This window comes from Sinocyclocheilus anshuiensis, unplaced genomic scaffold, assembly GCF_001515605.1.
Source record: "Sinocyclocheilus anshuiensis isolate Anshui unplaced genomic scaffold, SAMN03320099.WGS_v1.1 scaffold160, whole genome shotgun sequence".
In the NCBI taxonomy this organism is placed as follows: Eukaryota; Metazoa; Chordata; class Actinopteri; order Cypriniformes; family Cyprinidae; genus Sinocyclocheilus; species Sinocyclocheilus anshuiensis.
The window spans coordinates 1,699,659-1,713,253 of NW_015554119.1; the positions used below are offsets into that span (position 1 = coordinate 1,699,659).

At 37.5% G+C, this 13,595-nt stretch overlaps 1 protein-coding gene across 1 annotated transcript in view; it reads left to right on the forward strand.

Moving 5' to 3' along the window:
- The window catches only part of col22a1 (collagen, type XXII, alpha 1), a 68,445-nt gene that overhangs the window by 6,922 nt on the left and 47,928 nt on the right, over positions 1-13,595 (forward strand). The window contains exon 4 of the mRNA XM_016462398.1: positions 8,690-8,770. Within this exon, the coding sequence (XP_016317884.1) occupies positions 8,690-8,770 (81 nt within the window). The remainder of the gene's footprint in view (positions 1-8,689; positions 8,771-13,595) is intronic.

Below are 13,595 nucleotides of genomic sequence, written 5' to 3' on the forward strand. Positions count from 1 at the left end.
AAGATTATTTTTTTTAGCCATATCGAGATCGGCTGAATGGATTCGAAAACGGTAAAACTCAACTGGTTAACTCTAGGGGAGTTGGAAAATGAGCCTATTTTCAAAAATAGTGGAGTGTTCCTTTAACCAGCTAATCAAGGTCTTCAGACTTACTAGAAACTTCCAGGTAAGTGTGTTGGAGCTAAACTCTGCAGGACATTGGCCCTCCAGGAGCAGATCTAGACACCCCTGTTCTTGACTGAACTGTAGATGCCAATAAAGAACCTTTAGAAATGGCTTTCTTTACACAGTCAGATATAGGTGGGAGTTGCCTTAACATGTAATCGACTTCACAGTTAACTTAAAACATCAGTCATTTAATCTGCTTTTGTTGGCACACATTCCTATTCACAAGAAGGTCTGTTCTGTGCCATACAAGACTTGTTGGACAGGAACTGGAAGCTCTTTGGCCCGTACATTTTTGTGGTTTCTTTTCTTGCCTCGGTGAGCTTTGAGTAGAGGTGTGTAGTAAGTACAAGAGACGGAAAAACTCCAAGCTCAAGTGCTTTTCCAGATTACATCTGCTCCGCAGGCAAAGATAACCTAAAAGTACATGTGGGATAGTCTTTGGAGGCCATTACAAACAACAAGCTTGCATTAAAACTATGAATATAGATTCAAAAATAAATAAACCCGAACTGTTGAAATATGTGGCCTGGACTGACCGTTCAAATGCAAATTATTTCTACGCATAGAATGTTTTAGTGATGATGGATGCTTAGCACACCAGAATTGGCATTCTTCACTAAAATTAGCGAAAATGGGAGAGCGACAACACCTGGAGCTGTTTGAAGTGGACATCTGAGTAGCACTAGAGCTATCTAGAACTCTTGTGTAGCAAGAGGAAAGCAATAATGAAACATGACACGTACTGTGGTGAAGCAGTCTTTTGTTAAAGGCACACTCTTTAAACAATCCTTGGTATTTGAAGAGGTTGTAACACAAGCTTTTTCCAATGCCTAATTTAAGTCAGACAGCCTTGTGGGAAGATAGGGAACCACTTGGACTTGGCAGGGAGATGGAGAGATAAAAAGAGAAAGAGATAAACTGATTAATTGTAAACCCAAACCTTGAACCTGCCCCGATTCCAAGGTCCTCCTCTGAATGACTAACCACATACATGACTCAGAGAGCAGGAAGATCAGCTCAAAGATCTCACTGCCAGCTATAGACTTTGTTGTCCTATCAGGGATTATCCTTTAAGCATTTAGAAAGGCTGGAACTGCATATTAAGTCCAGTTCTGTGATAACCAAGATCGTCTGGCACTAGCGTAGGCGTCTAAGAATACTGGTGGCTAGAAAACATGGTATCTCCAAGGTCCAAGTTATTTTTGCCCTGAAAATTACAGTCCTAATGTTTCAAGTGGAACTGGGCTTCACCATACTGTTTTTACTTTTTAACTTTGGCTTTTAATTTGTTTTATGTAAAAAGATCAAAAGCATTACCTCTTTTAAGAGCACAATTAGTATTATATCAATTTATGAAATGTGATTACATATAATGTGATTATCTATGTTTCTGGGCAAATAAAAAATATAAGAAAATTAGATTTCCTATTCTAACATGAGATGGAATCAATTTTCATATTATTATTATTATTATTATTATTATTATTATTATTATCTTTTTTGCATTGTGGCATATATGATTCAAATTAATTGTATTTTTATCCATTTAAATTGTACTTTTTTGTACACATTTTTAATTTTTAGAACAAACAAACAAACAAACAAACAAACAAGCAAACAAACAAACAAACAAACAAACAAACTATAGTTTATTTTCCCACAAAAATGTGTTGTTCCATCAATGTTCAATGAAACATATATATTTTCTACAATCATATACTATGGGAGTAGTGAAAAGAATGTGCTCCTTAAATATGTGTTCCCATTGTACCCTTGCTGACAAGTGTAGTTGATCAACCATTCAGCATTAAACATTGTATCAACGTTGCTTCAACGTTGAAACAACAACTGACATTTCAACCGTATTTCAACATTGAAGGTCGGTCATATGCCGGCTGGGGATAGTTTTGAAATAATTTCTAGTGGGCTATGCCTATAGAGATAAACATTGTTTGACCAGGATGTGTTACTGTAATGAGAAAATATAATGAAAATAATGCTATAATGCAAAAATTTGCATAATATTCCTTATAGTTCTTTGATAGTCAAGGAAGCGCACTGGGCCATTTTTAGCATACTTGAAATAAATGAAAGTGCAAAGCGTGTTTGACTGGGTAGTTTCATCATTTAGTGTATCTGGGCTTTGGTTCAGTTTGGTGGTCCACCCATGACCACAGCATGCCAGATCAGTAATCAGTGATGGGACGCTGCTAAACAGAACAGCAGTGCACAGTAATAGTGTAGAGTGTGCTAATTTGCTCATGTTTGCTTTAGCATCTGTTGTCCCGGTTTCCTAAATCTGGTTTTGATTAACTTAATGGGTATTTCAAACAGGAGCGAACACATTTGATCAAGCCCCTCCCCTGCCTGGAGGATTCAGATATGCTATCTGCAAAGATGAATCTTTTGGGTTGGACACAATAATAGAATGGGATTGTCTCTGTATGCCTAGTGGATCCAAGAAAATTTGGATGTTTCAGTAGCTGATACTGGCATTCTGAATGGTTTTAAATGTTGCTATGTGGTTGCTAGGGTGTTTTAGTTTCTTACTGGCTGTTTGAGTACTTTAAGTTATAGCAAAAATATAGTCGGGTATGATTTTACAAAGTCCTCAATATGACACACCACTTTCTAATAAAATGTTGCATCATTCTCCAGCCTGAATTGTCAGGGAATTGAAAATGTAATTGATTGTAATTGATCAAATTAATTGTAAATTTTATTGTTCAGTCGTTACCAGTTGGCCTTTTTTTTTACGCCTGAATGATGTTTGATCATTTCAAAATAGTCTTTTATAAGCTGACTAATATCTTAACTCAATACAGTGCAAATTCTCCTATGCATTTTCATCCATTACATCATTAACCAACAACATCTAAAAACACTTTGCAGGTGCATCATGATTTATATTCAGTTAAAGTCATTTTACCAACTGATTATCCTTAGCATCTCTGATATGATTTTTTTATGTAGTCCAATCATAATTTGATGTGCTTTAAGAAATAAGCAAGGGGCAAACAAGAAAATAAATGCAAAAGTCTTTGGAAAAACAATGTGGAAATGCAGCAATCTGAAGGCTATGTTCTGCTCAGTCCATCATTTTAGTTTCATGGCCACTCTCTACATTACTGCCTTTATGCCACAGCTGAAGGAAATTGCCCTCGATAGAACACAGTTTGAAATCACTCATACATGCCGCCATTTAAACAAAGACGCATGACTGGCTTTAGATCGCTTTGTCATTTCACCAGTCAAAGGAAATAGGTATGACAAAAACAACTCTTTATGGATGACCACATTTACTTGTCATTTAGCAGCATGCCAATTGTGGGGTCAGTCCCCCAAAAGAAACCATGAGATTGAAGGAGCAGTTCAATTGTAAATCATTCTTTTGAGTCAGATCTTTCCAATGAATCAGTTGATACAGCCATTCTAAATAATTCATTTATAAATCATTTGCGAGTTCAACTCACTGACTCAATGTGCACAACTAACTAACTAGAAATTTGATTGTACAACTAACTTCAATGGCCACTAGTTTAGTTTTCTGGCATGACTAAGAACTGCTAGTAGTTAGCAATTGACTTTTTGTGTTTTAGAAAGGTTAAGGGAACAACATAACCTGTTTGCAGTAATACAGAAAGAATTACAGTTAAAGTAAAGAGTGTGCCTTCAACAAAAGACTGCTTCACCACTGTATGTGTCATGTTTTATTATTGCTTTGACCACACAAGAGCTCTAGATAGCTCTAGTGCTACTCAGATGTCCACTTCAAACTAAAGAGCTCCTCAAGTTTCTCAGCATATTAGAATGATTTCTGAAGGATTGTGTGACACTGAAGACTGAAGTAATGGCTGTTGAACATTACAATTTAAAGCAAATGTATGTAGATTTGTGTATGTTTGTGACTTTGGAGCCCCCTACAGTTAAGTAAGTGGAATTCACTGTCATAAATCACTATCACCAGGGGCGGACTTTACCAATAAGCGAGGGCTCCATCTGATATTGGCGAAACATATTTGGGAAACGCTCCAGTGTGTATTTGTGTTCTGGAGAGCGTCACATTTTCACTCACCGCTCAAATGTTCACTCACTCAGAGTTTTTTTCAAGTGCTGAGTTTTGCAAGCTCGCGAATATTCTTATTATAAAAACGTGTAGATACGATGTAAATAAGAGATTGTCGGAATGTCGTGCAGATGAACTGAAGTGAATGCAATAATTTTTTTTCGAATGTCTTTTGTGATCCGAAAAAAATAAGCCTAATATGGCTTTAGAACAGCATCAGGTTGACTAATTATTTATTTATGTTGTGAAGAGGTAAATAAACTATAAACTATGAGAGAGTGAGCAAGCAAAATAAGGGTTAGGCGTAAAAGAGCACATCGTTATTGTGTTGGGGCCCCATACCTGAAATTTGCTTAGGGCCCCCAAATCACTAAGTCCGCCTCTGGTAATCACAGTGGAGCTGTACACGTGAATTTGCTGCTGCCGTACAGCAATCCGCCTTTTTTGCGGAATTTCATTCCTGCTTACCAAACTTATTAGCATGGGAAAGAAACAGAAGTTGTTCGCATTTTTAGAATCTGCATACCATCAGAATGAGTTGGAACTGATATTTCAAGGTAAAAAAAAACAAAACAAAAAACCAACAGTTGCTTTAAAAAATATTCAAATAATATTACAATTAATCACAATATTACTGATTTTATTGCATTTTTGATTAAATAAATATGCCTCTGTGAACATAAAGAGACTTATTTCAAAAATCTAAATTATTCCAAACTTTTGGTATTGTAAATAGCTGAAAACGATACATGGATGTCCGCTGTACTGGTAACATAACTTGGCTCGCATAATGGATACATCACAAATATAGACAGCCAGGTGCCCTTTTCTCCAACCTTAATTTATCCCAGGGTGGGCAGCTGAGCTCTTTATGTTTTGGTGGTCAGGAGGGTGATGTTTGGATCGGGCAGGAACTCGCTCAGGGCAGGGGTGTGGGTGTTTGGGAGAGTCACGCTGAGGACACGGTATCGGACAGAGATGTAATTGTGTCGAGTGACCCAGCCTCTGTAAAGTGGAATTCGAAGCGAAGTTGAGGCCTCTTAAATGCTACAAAGCGCTTTTTATAGGAGTGATTAAAGAAAATTACAGGGTCTGATCATACACGATTGTCAGGGACGCGATCAGCCGCTGTGGTTTGGGTGTCTGCCTGCTTCATGCCAAGAGTGTGTGCATGTGTGTGGGAGAGAGAGAGCATGAAAGAAGATGGAACATTTTTTTATCATTTAATCCGTGGTATATTTCAGTTTTATAGTGTGATTTTGTGCATTATTCTATTGAAATGGGAACCTTGGAATAATTACTGTAATGCCATTTACACACCATTTACTTTCAATTTGAATGTTCCAAAAAATTCCCCTTCACTTGTTCTACTTTCAGGTTGGACTGAGTTAATGTAGGTGAAGCCAATGCTAGTTTATAATTTTACACCAGGAATCCTAAAACCAAAGTTTGCCATTTGGTGCCATTATAGTTGTTCGTTTGTCATCAAGCACAAGAAGGACACTGATCAGAACAGTTCAGTCAAAAATAACAATTGTTGTTTATTGTTTATTAATTTTATTTTGATTGTTTATTAATTTTATATACAGTATGTATTTTATTTTTATTTATGTGGAAGAGCAACATAGATTGTTTATTTATTTTTGTTTTGTTTAAATATCATAAATGTAGTTGAAAAAAAGCATACAACTTAATAATTTTATAGCTATTTTATGCTTTCTTGCATATATGGAAGAGTTATCTAAAAATTCTTCAAAGCTTCTACTTTTGCGTTTCACAGAAAAATAACAGCATACGGCACAAGAGTGAGTGAATGACCACAGAGTTTTTGTTTCTGTGTAAACTATGTTCCTCTAAAGATAACAGCTATGGTGCTTGTATGGGTGATTCAGTTCTGGCACACAACATTTGTCAATCACATCACCTGTACATCATTTCCTATGCCCTCTTTTCAATTAAAAGTGACAAACAAAAGCAATAAGTACTCATCCAAAAGTATCTAGGCTAATATTAGCATCCTTCCTTAGCACTAGCAAGTTATTTTCTACAAATAGCACATTCTCATCATGGATGCCATAGTAAAGCAAGTCTGCTGGTGTTGCATCCTGTCATCACTGCTATCACTAGCTATGCATCACCATTTGAAATCTGCCTGTTTGTACGTCCTAAATTATCACCACTGTGACGTCAGCATTGCAGCACTCCACCAAACTCTATAGGCTCACTGGACCAACCCGTAACTTTCCCCATGTCTGTGTGCCAACGTCCCAGAGTCGTAAGTTATGCCACCACGTCTTCACTGGAGGGCTTGGAAAGGATCCTCTAACAGTCTGTCTTCAAGCACAGAGAGGAAGATGGATAATATTACAGTGTCAGTCACTCTCAACTGTTCATTTCCTTCAGCTGCCAGTAAAATCACACCTCTTCAAAGTGGGGAATGTTTACTGCTCAGAATATAATTATTGTTGACTCATATGAGACAGTTCCTGACATATAGATATAATATGATATCTTAAATGTGTGTTGATATTATTCCTTTAATAATAAAGGGATACTTAGCCCAAAAATGAAAATTCTGACGTCATTTACTCAAGTGAGCACAAAAGAAGATATTTTGAAGAATGTTGGTAAGCAAACAGTTGACGGTAGCCATTGACTTCCATAGTATTTTTTTCCCCATACTATGGAAATCAATGGCTACCATCAACTGTTTAGTTACCAACATTCTTCAAAATATCTTCTTCTGTGTTCAGCAGAACAAAATAAACTCATTCAGGTTTGAAACAACTTGAGGGTGAGTAGTAAGTGATGACATCATTTAATTTTTTTTTTTAAATTTAAGCTGGTCATGTGCTGGTCCTAAGCTGGTCCTAAGCAACTAGCTCCTACTCACAGCTCAAACCAGCAGCCATGCTTCAAAACATACCTAACCAGCATATGCTGTTTTTTTCAACAGGGTTCAGTGTCGATAGTAAGTCAAATAATTTGGCTTTGTAAAAATATGACAAGGAATGTTTGAGTTCCTATTAAGATTGATGTCTTTTGCAGGTTAAAAAAAATGTATATCTCGATTTAAACTAGCTGATGTCTGCCAACAACATATTGAGACATTACAGCAATTGTATGCACTCTTGTTGATTTTGATTGCTTCCATTGTCCTCATTTGTAAGTCGCTTTGGATAAAAGTGTCTGCTAAATGACTAAATGTAAATGTAAATGTATGTAGTTATATGTATTTTTGCGATTTTGGCACACCCTACAGTTAAGTGAGTGCATTTCCCTGTCGTAAATATATCGCTGTCGTTATTACCGAAGCCACTTGAAGGCAAGCCTGCAGCCTTTAGCCAAAAATGCATAAGGGCTAACGCTTCCGCTTTGCCAAAACCAGTATATGCTGGTTAGGTATGTTTTGAAGCGTGGCTGCTGGTTTGAGCTGGTCCTTAGCTGGTCATGAGCTTGTTTAAGTTGGTCATGTGCTGGTCCTAAGCTGGTCCTAAGTAACTAGCTCCTACTCAGGACCAGTTTAGGACCAGCACATGACCAGCTTAAACCAGCTCAAACCAGCAGCCATGCTTCTAAACATACCTAACCAGCATATGCTGGTTTTTATATGTGGGAAAGGAGATCTTTTTTTTAATGTATGTCAATGGAGGAGAGGCTTCACTATGCTGAATAAACAGCATTTTAGAGGAAACAGCTTGATCCAACACGTGATCCAAGTTGACCGTTACACTTTCTCCAATAGTAAGTAATACAGACCCTCTCATCTTCCAATAGTAAGACAATCTCTATTATTACAGCGCATAGCTGTACATGTGCGTTTGTTGCTGCTGGAAACCAATCCGCCCTTTTCTCGGAATTTCGTACCCGCTCAACAATCTTACATAATCCCAGAACAGACATTTTCTAACAAGCCATTCGCTTTATTAGAATTCAGTGTATGATCAAAATGATTTTTAAAGGTAATAAACATACAGTTGCTTTAAAGAAAATTCAAATGTGAAAAAGAAGTGCCTTTTTTCACAGCGCTATCTAAATCCATTTTCCTAATTATGCCAATAGTCTTAACATAAAACGTTTAAATGTTACATATTTGTGAGTGAAAAGGGTTGTCACTGCCAAAATACCATGGCAGATTGCCTGGGCACCTGGAGCCAGTACAATAAAATGTCAACAAAAAATTTAATTTCACTGTATGAATTAATGATGAGGTCTGCTTCCATAAAAGCAGGTGTTTAGAAATTTCAGGAGACCAGATATTGTTAATAAAGCACAGATTGCAATAACTCCAAATGTATCATATTAACTTAAATAGGACTAAAATATTACTTATCTAACTGTAGAAATAAATTGCTATCCATAATCCAAACACCTGTGATGTGCTGTGCAGTTCATAAAAACTGAGGTGTGCGTTCAATATTATGTCCACCCATAATGTTGTGTGTCTCTCCACAGATGTCCTGTGTCCAAACATGAAAGTCCAGGCAGGCCGGTTCAGGCCGAACAGCACGAGTGCTGGACTGACGGAGGTCCCAGGTAATGTTTTCTCTTCTCCATATTCTTCCCATAATGTTTTGGTGTTAAAGTGTCACAAAAGCCCCTTCGGTGTCATATCAATGCACTGTTTGCATCTTAGGAAATGGTCACATGGTGTCATGAATAGTTATGAGACAGCGACTTCTCATAGCAAAAAACCAAAACATTTCTTCTTCTCAAGGTTACACAGTTACATGAAAATCATCCCTAGTGTATTTTATTTCAATCAGAGGTCAAAAAATGCACTGTATAATGATTCTGACAGGGACTTCCAATCTTGCACTTCAGGGTTTTTTGTAGGCTTTTTTTGTGTGGATGTAAGTATTAATACCACAAACCATAAAGCCTAGTTTCTATGTGTAAAGTACTCTTGGATCAAAAATAAAGCTTTCTTTTCACAGAAAGTTGCGCTTTAAAACATGAAACATTGCAGCGAGACAGCGAGGTTTCGAAATAAGAGATCTTTTGCCCTCCTCTGTTCTAAGAAATGTGGAGTTCTTTAGTGATTACACAGATCTGGAGGATGTTGTGTTTGGGTCTTCAGGGGGTTCTGAGTTCCTCTGCGAGACACCCACTCAAATTCATCAACCTAAGTAAAAAACCAGACCGAAACAGAGAGAGAGCGCTTACCTGTGTAAGTAAATGACTATACAATCTGGAGCTATAGGGGTATGTACAAAATGCTAAAGAGTACCATTTCTCGTAAATCTGATGAGCTTTGGTCTTGTTTTAATTGCTCAAATCTATCTTGAAAAATTCTCAGAAAAGTTGTAACCCTGGAAAATGGAGGTGACTTAAGATTTGTGCTTTGAAAAATACAGAGTTCTTTCTTCTTTTTATATTTTTTATATTACTTAAAAAAAATAAATAAAAAATAAAACGGAGAGTTTCTGAAATGTGGCCCGTTTAACTCTAATTATACTACTGATAATGAGGAAAAGTGCTGTCTTTGGTATTCAGATGGAGTCTGAACATCTGAACATCTTTTGTGCGTCACTGCACTTTCTTTTTCATTTCTGTCATCTTAGGCCTTGTAAGTTTGACATTTGTGCTTAGATGTGTTTGGTTGTGGTTCTTTTGGATTGCACTGACTAGACTAGATCTCTCCTTTTTTGGTGGCTGTAAGTGTTAATTATGGCATATTGCTCCTGTAATCTGTGATATTTAAGTGAACAACACAGGCTAAATCTTCAGGGAAATTCCGGGTTCACATAAGATGTCACAATTGCTGAAGCTGCCAACATCTGCATGTTGTTTCTGAAGTTTGGAACATCACTCTTAACAAATGCAAGGCCAAAATGGCCATAAAAAGTTGCTGACTCAAGATTGCATCTGTAAAGTAACTTAACAACACGAAACTAGCATTTGTAATGAAATTTGACGTCATTGTTTCCTTATAAGAAATGAGGTGAATGTGCATTAACTCAGTTATATGGTTCATATAATTTAACACAGAGTTTTACTAAAGTTTTCAACACATTATTGATAAAACTATGTGTGGTCCTTCAGATATTACCTTTTCAACATTACATTGAAATTTGGAAGATGCTTCATCGAAAGTTTGAGGTATATGCCTACTGAGCGTCGAACCAAAGTCCCTTTCTTAGAAAAGTCTGTTCACTCGGAGGCTATATTTGCAATGTATTCAGGCAGCTATTTTGAGCATTCAAGACCAAGTCTTATATAATGTACTTGAATAGGGGACCGAGTGAGAATGGAAGGCATTATTATTGTAATATTATGTGCTTTGAACTGTAATGTTTCACTTTAATCGCCTACCCTACAGGCCTGTTCACACCAAGAATGATAACTATAAAGATACACTCTAAAAAATGCTGGGTTAAATACAACCCAGTGCTAGGGACAAACCCAGCAATTGGGTTGTTTTGACCCAGCGGTTGGGTTACTACCTAGAAGGTTGGGTTAAACATTTAACCCAACCGCTGGGTCAAAGCGGTTTTACCCAGCACTGGGTTGTATTTAACCCAGCATTTTTTAGAGTGTAACGATAGTTCTAAAAATCGTTCTCCACACCATAACAATAAAGGCACAGAGAAACGATATCGTTGTAATCACTTTCAGAAATTTTTTTCCAGCTGATGAACGATAAAAGCATTGACACCCAATCAGTAGTCTCAGCCTCAGACATCACGCCCATGGACCGTTGGCTGAACGTCTGATGCATACGGCACACAAAATTGGAAACACTTCGGGAGTTTCGAAGTCGTCATCGGATTGGTTGAATTATACAGGATTTCCAGGAGACGTGCGTATCGCTTTCTTTAACGTTCCGCCTGGAAACAAATATGCCATGATGCCAAACCCCCTCATGTTAGAAGAAGGCCGTCGTGTTTACAACTGTGATAATGAGCGCTTATCAGGATCAACTAAACGCTGGATTTTTAAAAGTATGTGAAATATATAAAGTTCACGGCATAGAATCTTTAAAATACATCCAAAAGTTTTACACACGGTCTGTTATTGTGGGGACATTTCCACGACCCTAAACATGACGCGGCACAAACCGAAACGTGATTGTTTGCTTTATCTGTCTGTCATATGGCCTCTTGGGCGGTCCTTGCCATTCAAATCGGCCAAGGTTCCCAGACCTTCTGCAGTCAGTCTGAAGGTCTGGCTACGCGAGACTACTCAATCAGAATCAATCCTGCTAATGAGCACGAGAATTTAAAGCGGCAGAGGAATGTGCGCTTAGAATAAACAGACGATATTGTCCGCTGGTGAGGATGCTAATATAGTTATCATTCTTGGCGTGAACGGGCCCTAATTTTAATACTACCGATATTCATAGATATATAGAACATACTTTTTAATAGTCACAAAGCAAGTTAAAAATTAAAATGTAGTACCTACTCAGGATGCAATTTTGGCTTGCCTGTCTTTGGACTTGTTCCGTCATATTGTGTGTTGCATGTTCTTCTATTCATAGTAATATGCATTGTTGGGGGTAACGCATTACAAGTAATGCGAGTTACGTAATCAGATTACTTTTTTTTCAAGTAACTAGTAAAGTAACGCATTACTTTTTAATTTACAAGAGAATATCTGAGTTACTTTTTCAAATAAGTAACGCAAGTTACTTTTTTTTTTTCCAATTTATTGATTGATAGCTATCCTGTCCCCATGTTGAGAGAAATCAGATGTTACTGTAGTTCTAAAATAAATATGATTATGCATTAATTCAGCTCACTCACAAAAAAATAATAATGCAACTCAGAATATGACACAAACCTGCAATAATTAAATGTTAAACAACACAAATATCCTTTTTGTATTTAATCCCATTCTATTAACCAATGTCTTTGCTTCTGACATATTACTTTTTTATTTTAAAAACAAACAAGCAAGCCCTGTCCAGAATTAAAAAGTAACGCAAAAGTAACGTAACACATTACTTTCCATAAAAAAAGTAACTAAGTAATGTAATTGGTTACTTTTTTATGGAGTAACGCAATATTGTAATGCATTACTTTTAAAAGTAACTTTCCCCAACACTGATAATATGAGTGCACACGTCTTGCTATATAAAAAGTTTTTGGTCGAACTCATGACCTTGCGCATGCGCATGGTGAGGCAGCACGTTTTAAACGGGAGCGGACACGGCAGATTTTCAAAAGATTGGCGCGTTTCAAAACCTGATATAGCCTATGTACAATCAGAGCCGATCCTCCTATATGCAAAATACGTAAGCTTCGTAGGGCCCCGAAACACCAGGGGGCCCCCTTGCTCTCAAAGATGATTTAAGTTTAGTTTAGTTTTTGAATTTGGCCAGCGGTTATGAAAACATGAATGATCATTTCTTTTAATGCGGTGCGCTGTCGCCCTTTCTACATAAAAATCAGTCAAATCATGTAATGTGAATGTCGTACAGTCTTGCTCGAGACTTGAAAGCGTACCGAGCCGCGGAAGAGACACTGTTTCTCAAGTGCTTTCCGCGAGCGCGATTCGAGATGGAGTGAAACACGCCTATGTACAATGAAATAGAACATAATACAGGGGTCTTAAGATGCATTGTTTTTCAGTATCTTAAAACCACTAGATGCTGAGGGGCAAAAACACCAAGACATCCGTTTAGCGCAAGCGTCTGGATCAAAGACATGCAGGCGCTTTAACCACGGAGACGTTTGTCAAGCTCATGCACTGTGACCGTGTTAAAACGCAGTCGTAGAGTTTTCATGCGGTGACACTGGGCTGGTTTCCAGATTGTTGTGTTGTGTGCAGAAGTGCCCATGTGTTCGGATCAAAGACGAGTTGTAATAATGCATTCATCTGTGCCGCGCCGCAGAAGCGACCCAACCCAACCTTCCTCGCTCTCTCACTCTTTAAAATAAGACTCGGTTGTGATTATACGCTTTTACTCGCCAGGCCTAAATTACAGGTCCTGCTCGCCATGCGAGGTTCCTCCAGGCTTAGAAACGCCACCGGGAGAGAGTCGTGCCCTGGCGCATGGAGATGCTGAGACAAACAGAGAGTCGTGGAAATGAGCTGATGAGAAGCGAACAGCTTGAGAAAGAGTTGAACATGGTGTGAAATCGAACAATAGCTTGAATGAATACATCAAACTGATAAAACTAAACATACGAGAACACCTGGACAAATTAATCTCATTTTTAAGATGAAAAACTTTCAGAAGTTCAGGAACTAATTAAATTAAAGTTTAATTAGGTCACTTGTATTAGTAGCAAGTTAAAGTAAAAACAAAACAAGAAAAACATTCTCAAGTTGTTCCACACCTGCATGACTTTATTTCTTCTTATCAAAAAAACAATACCAAAACAATATATATATATATATATATATATATATA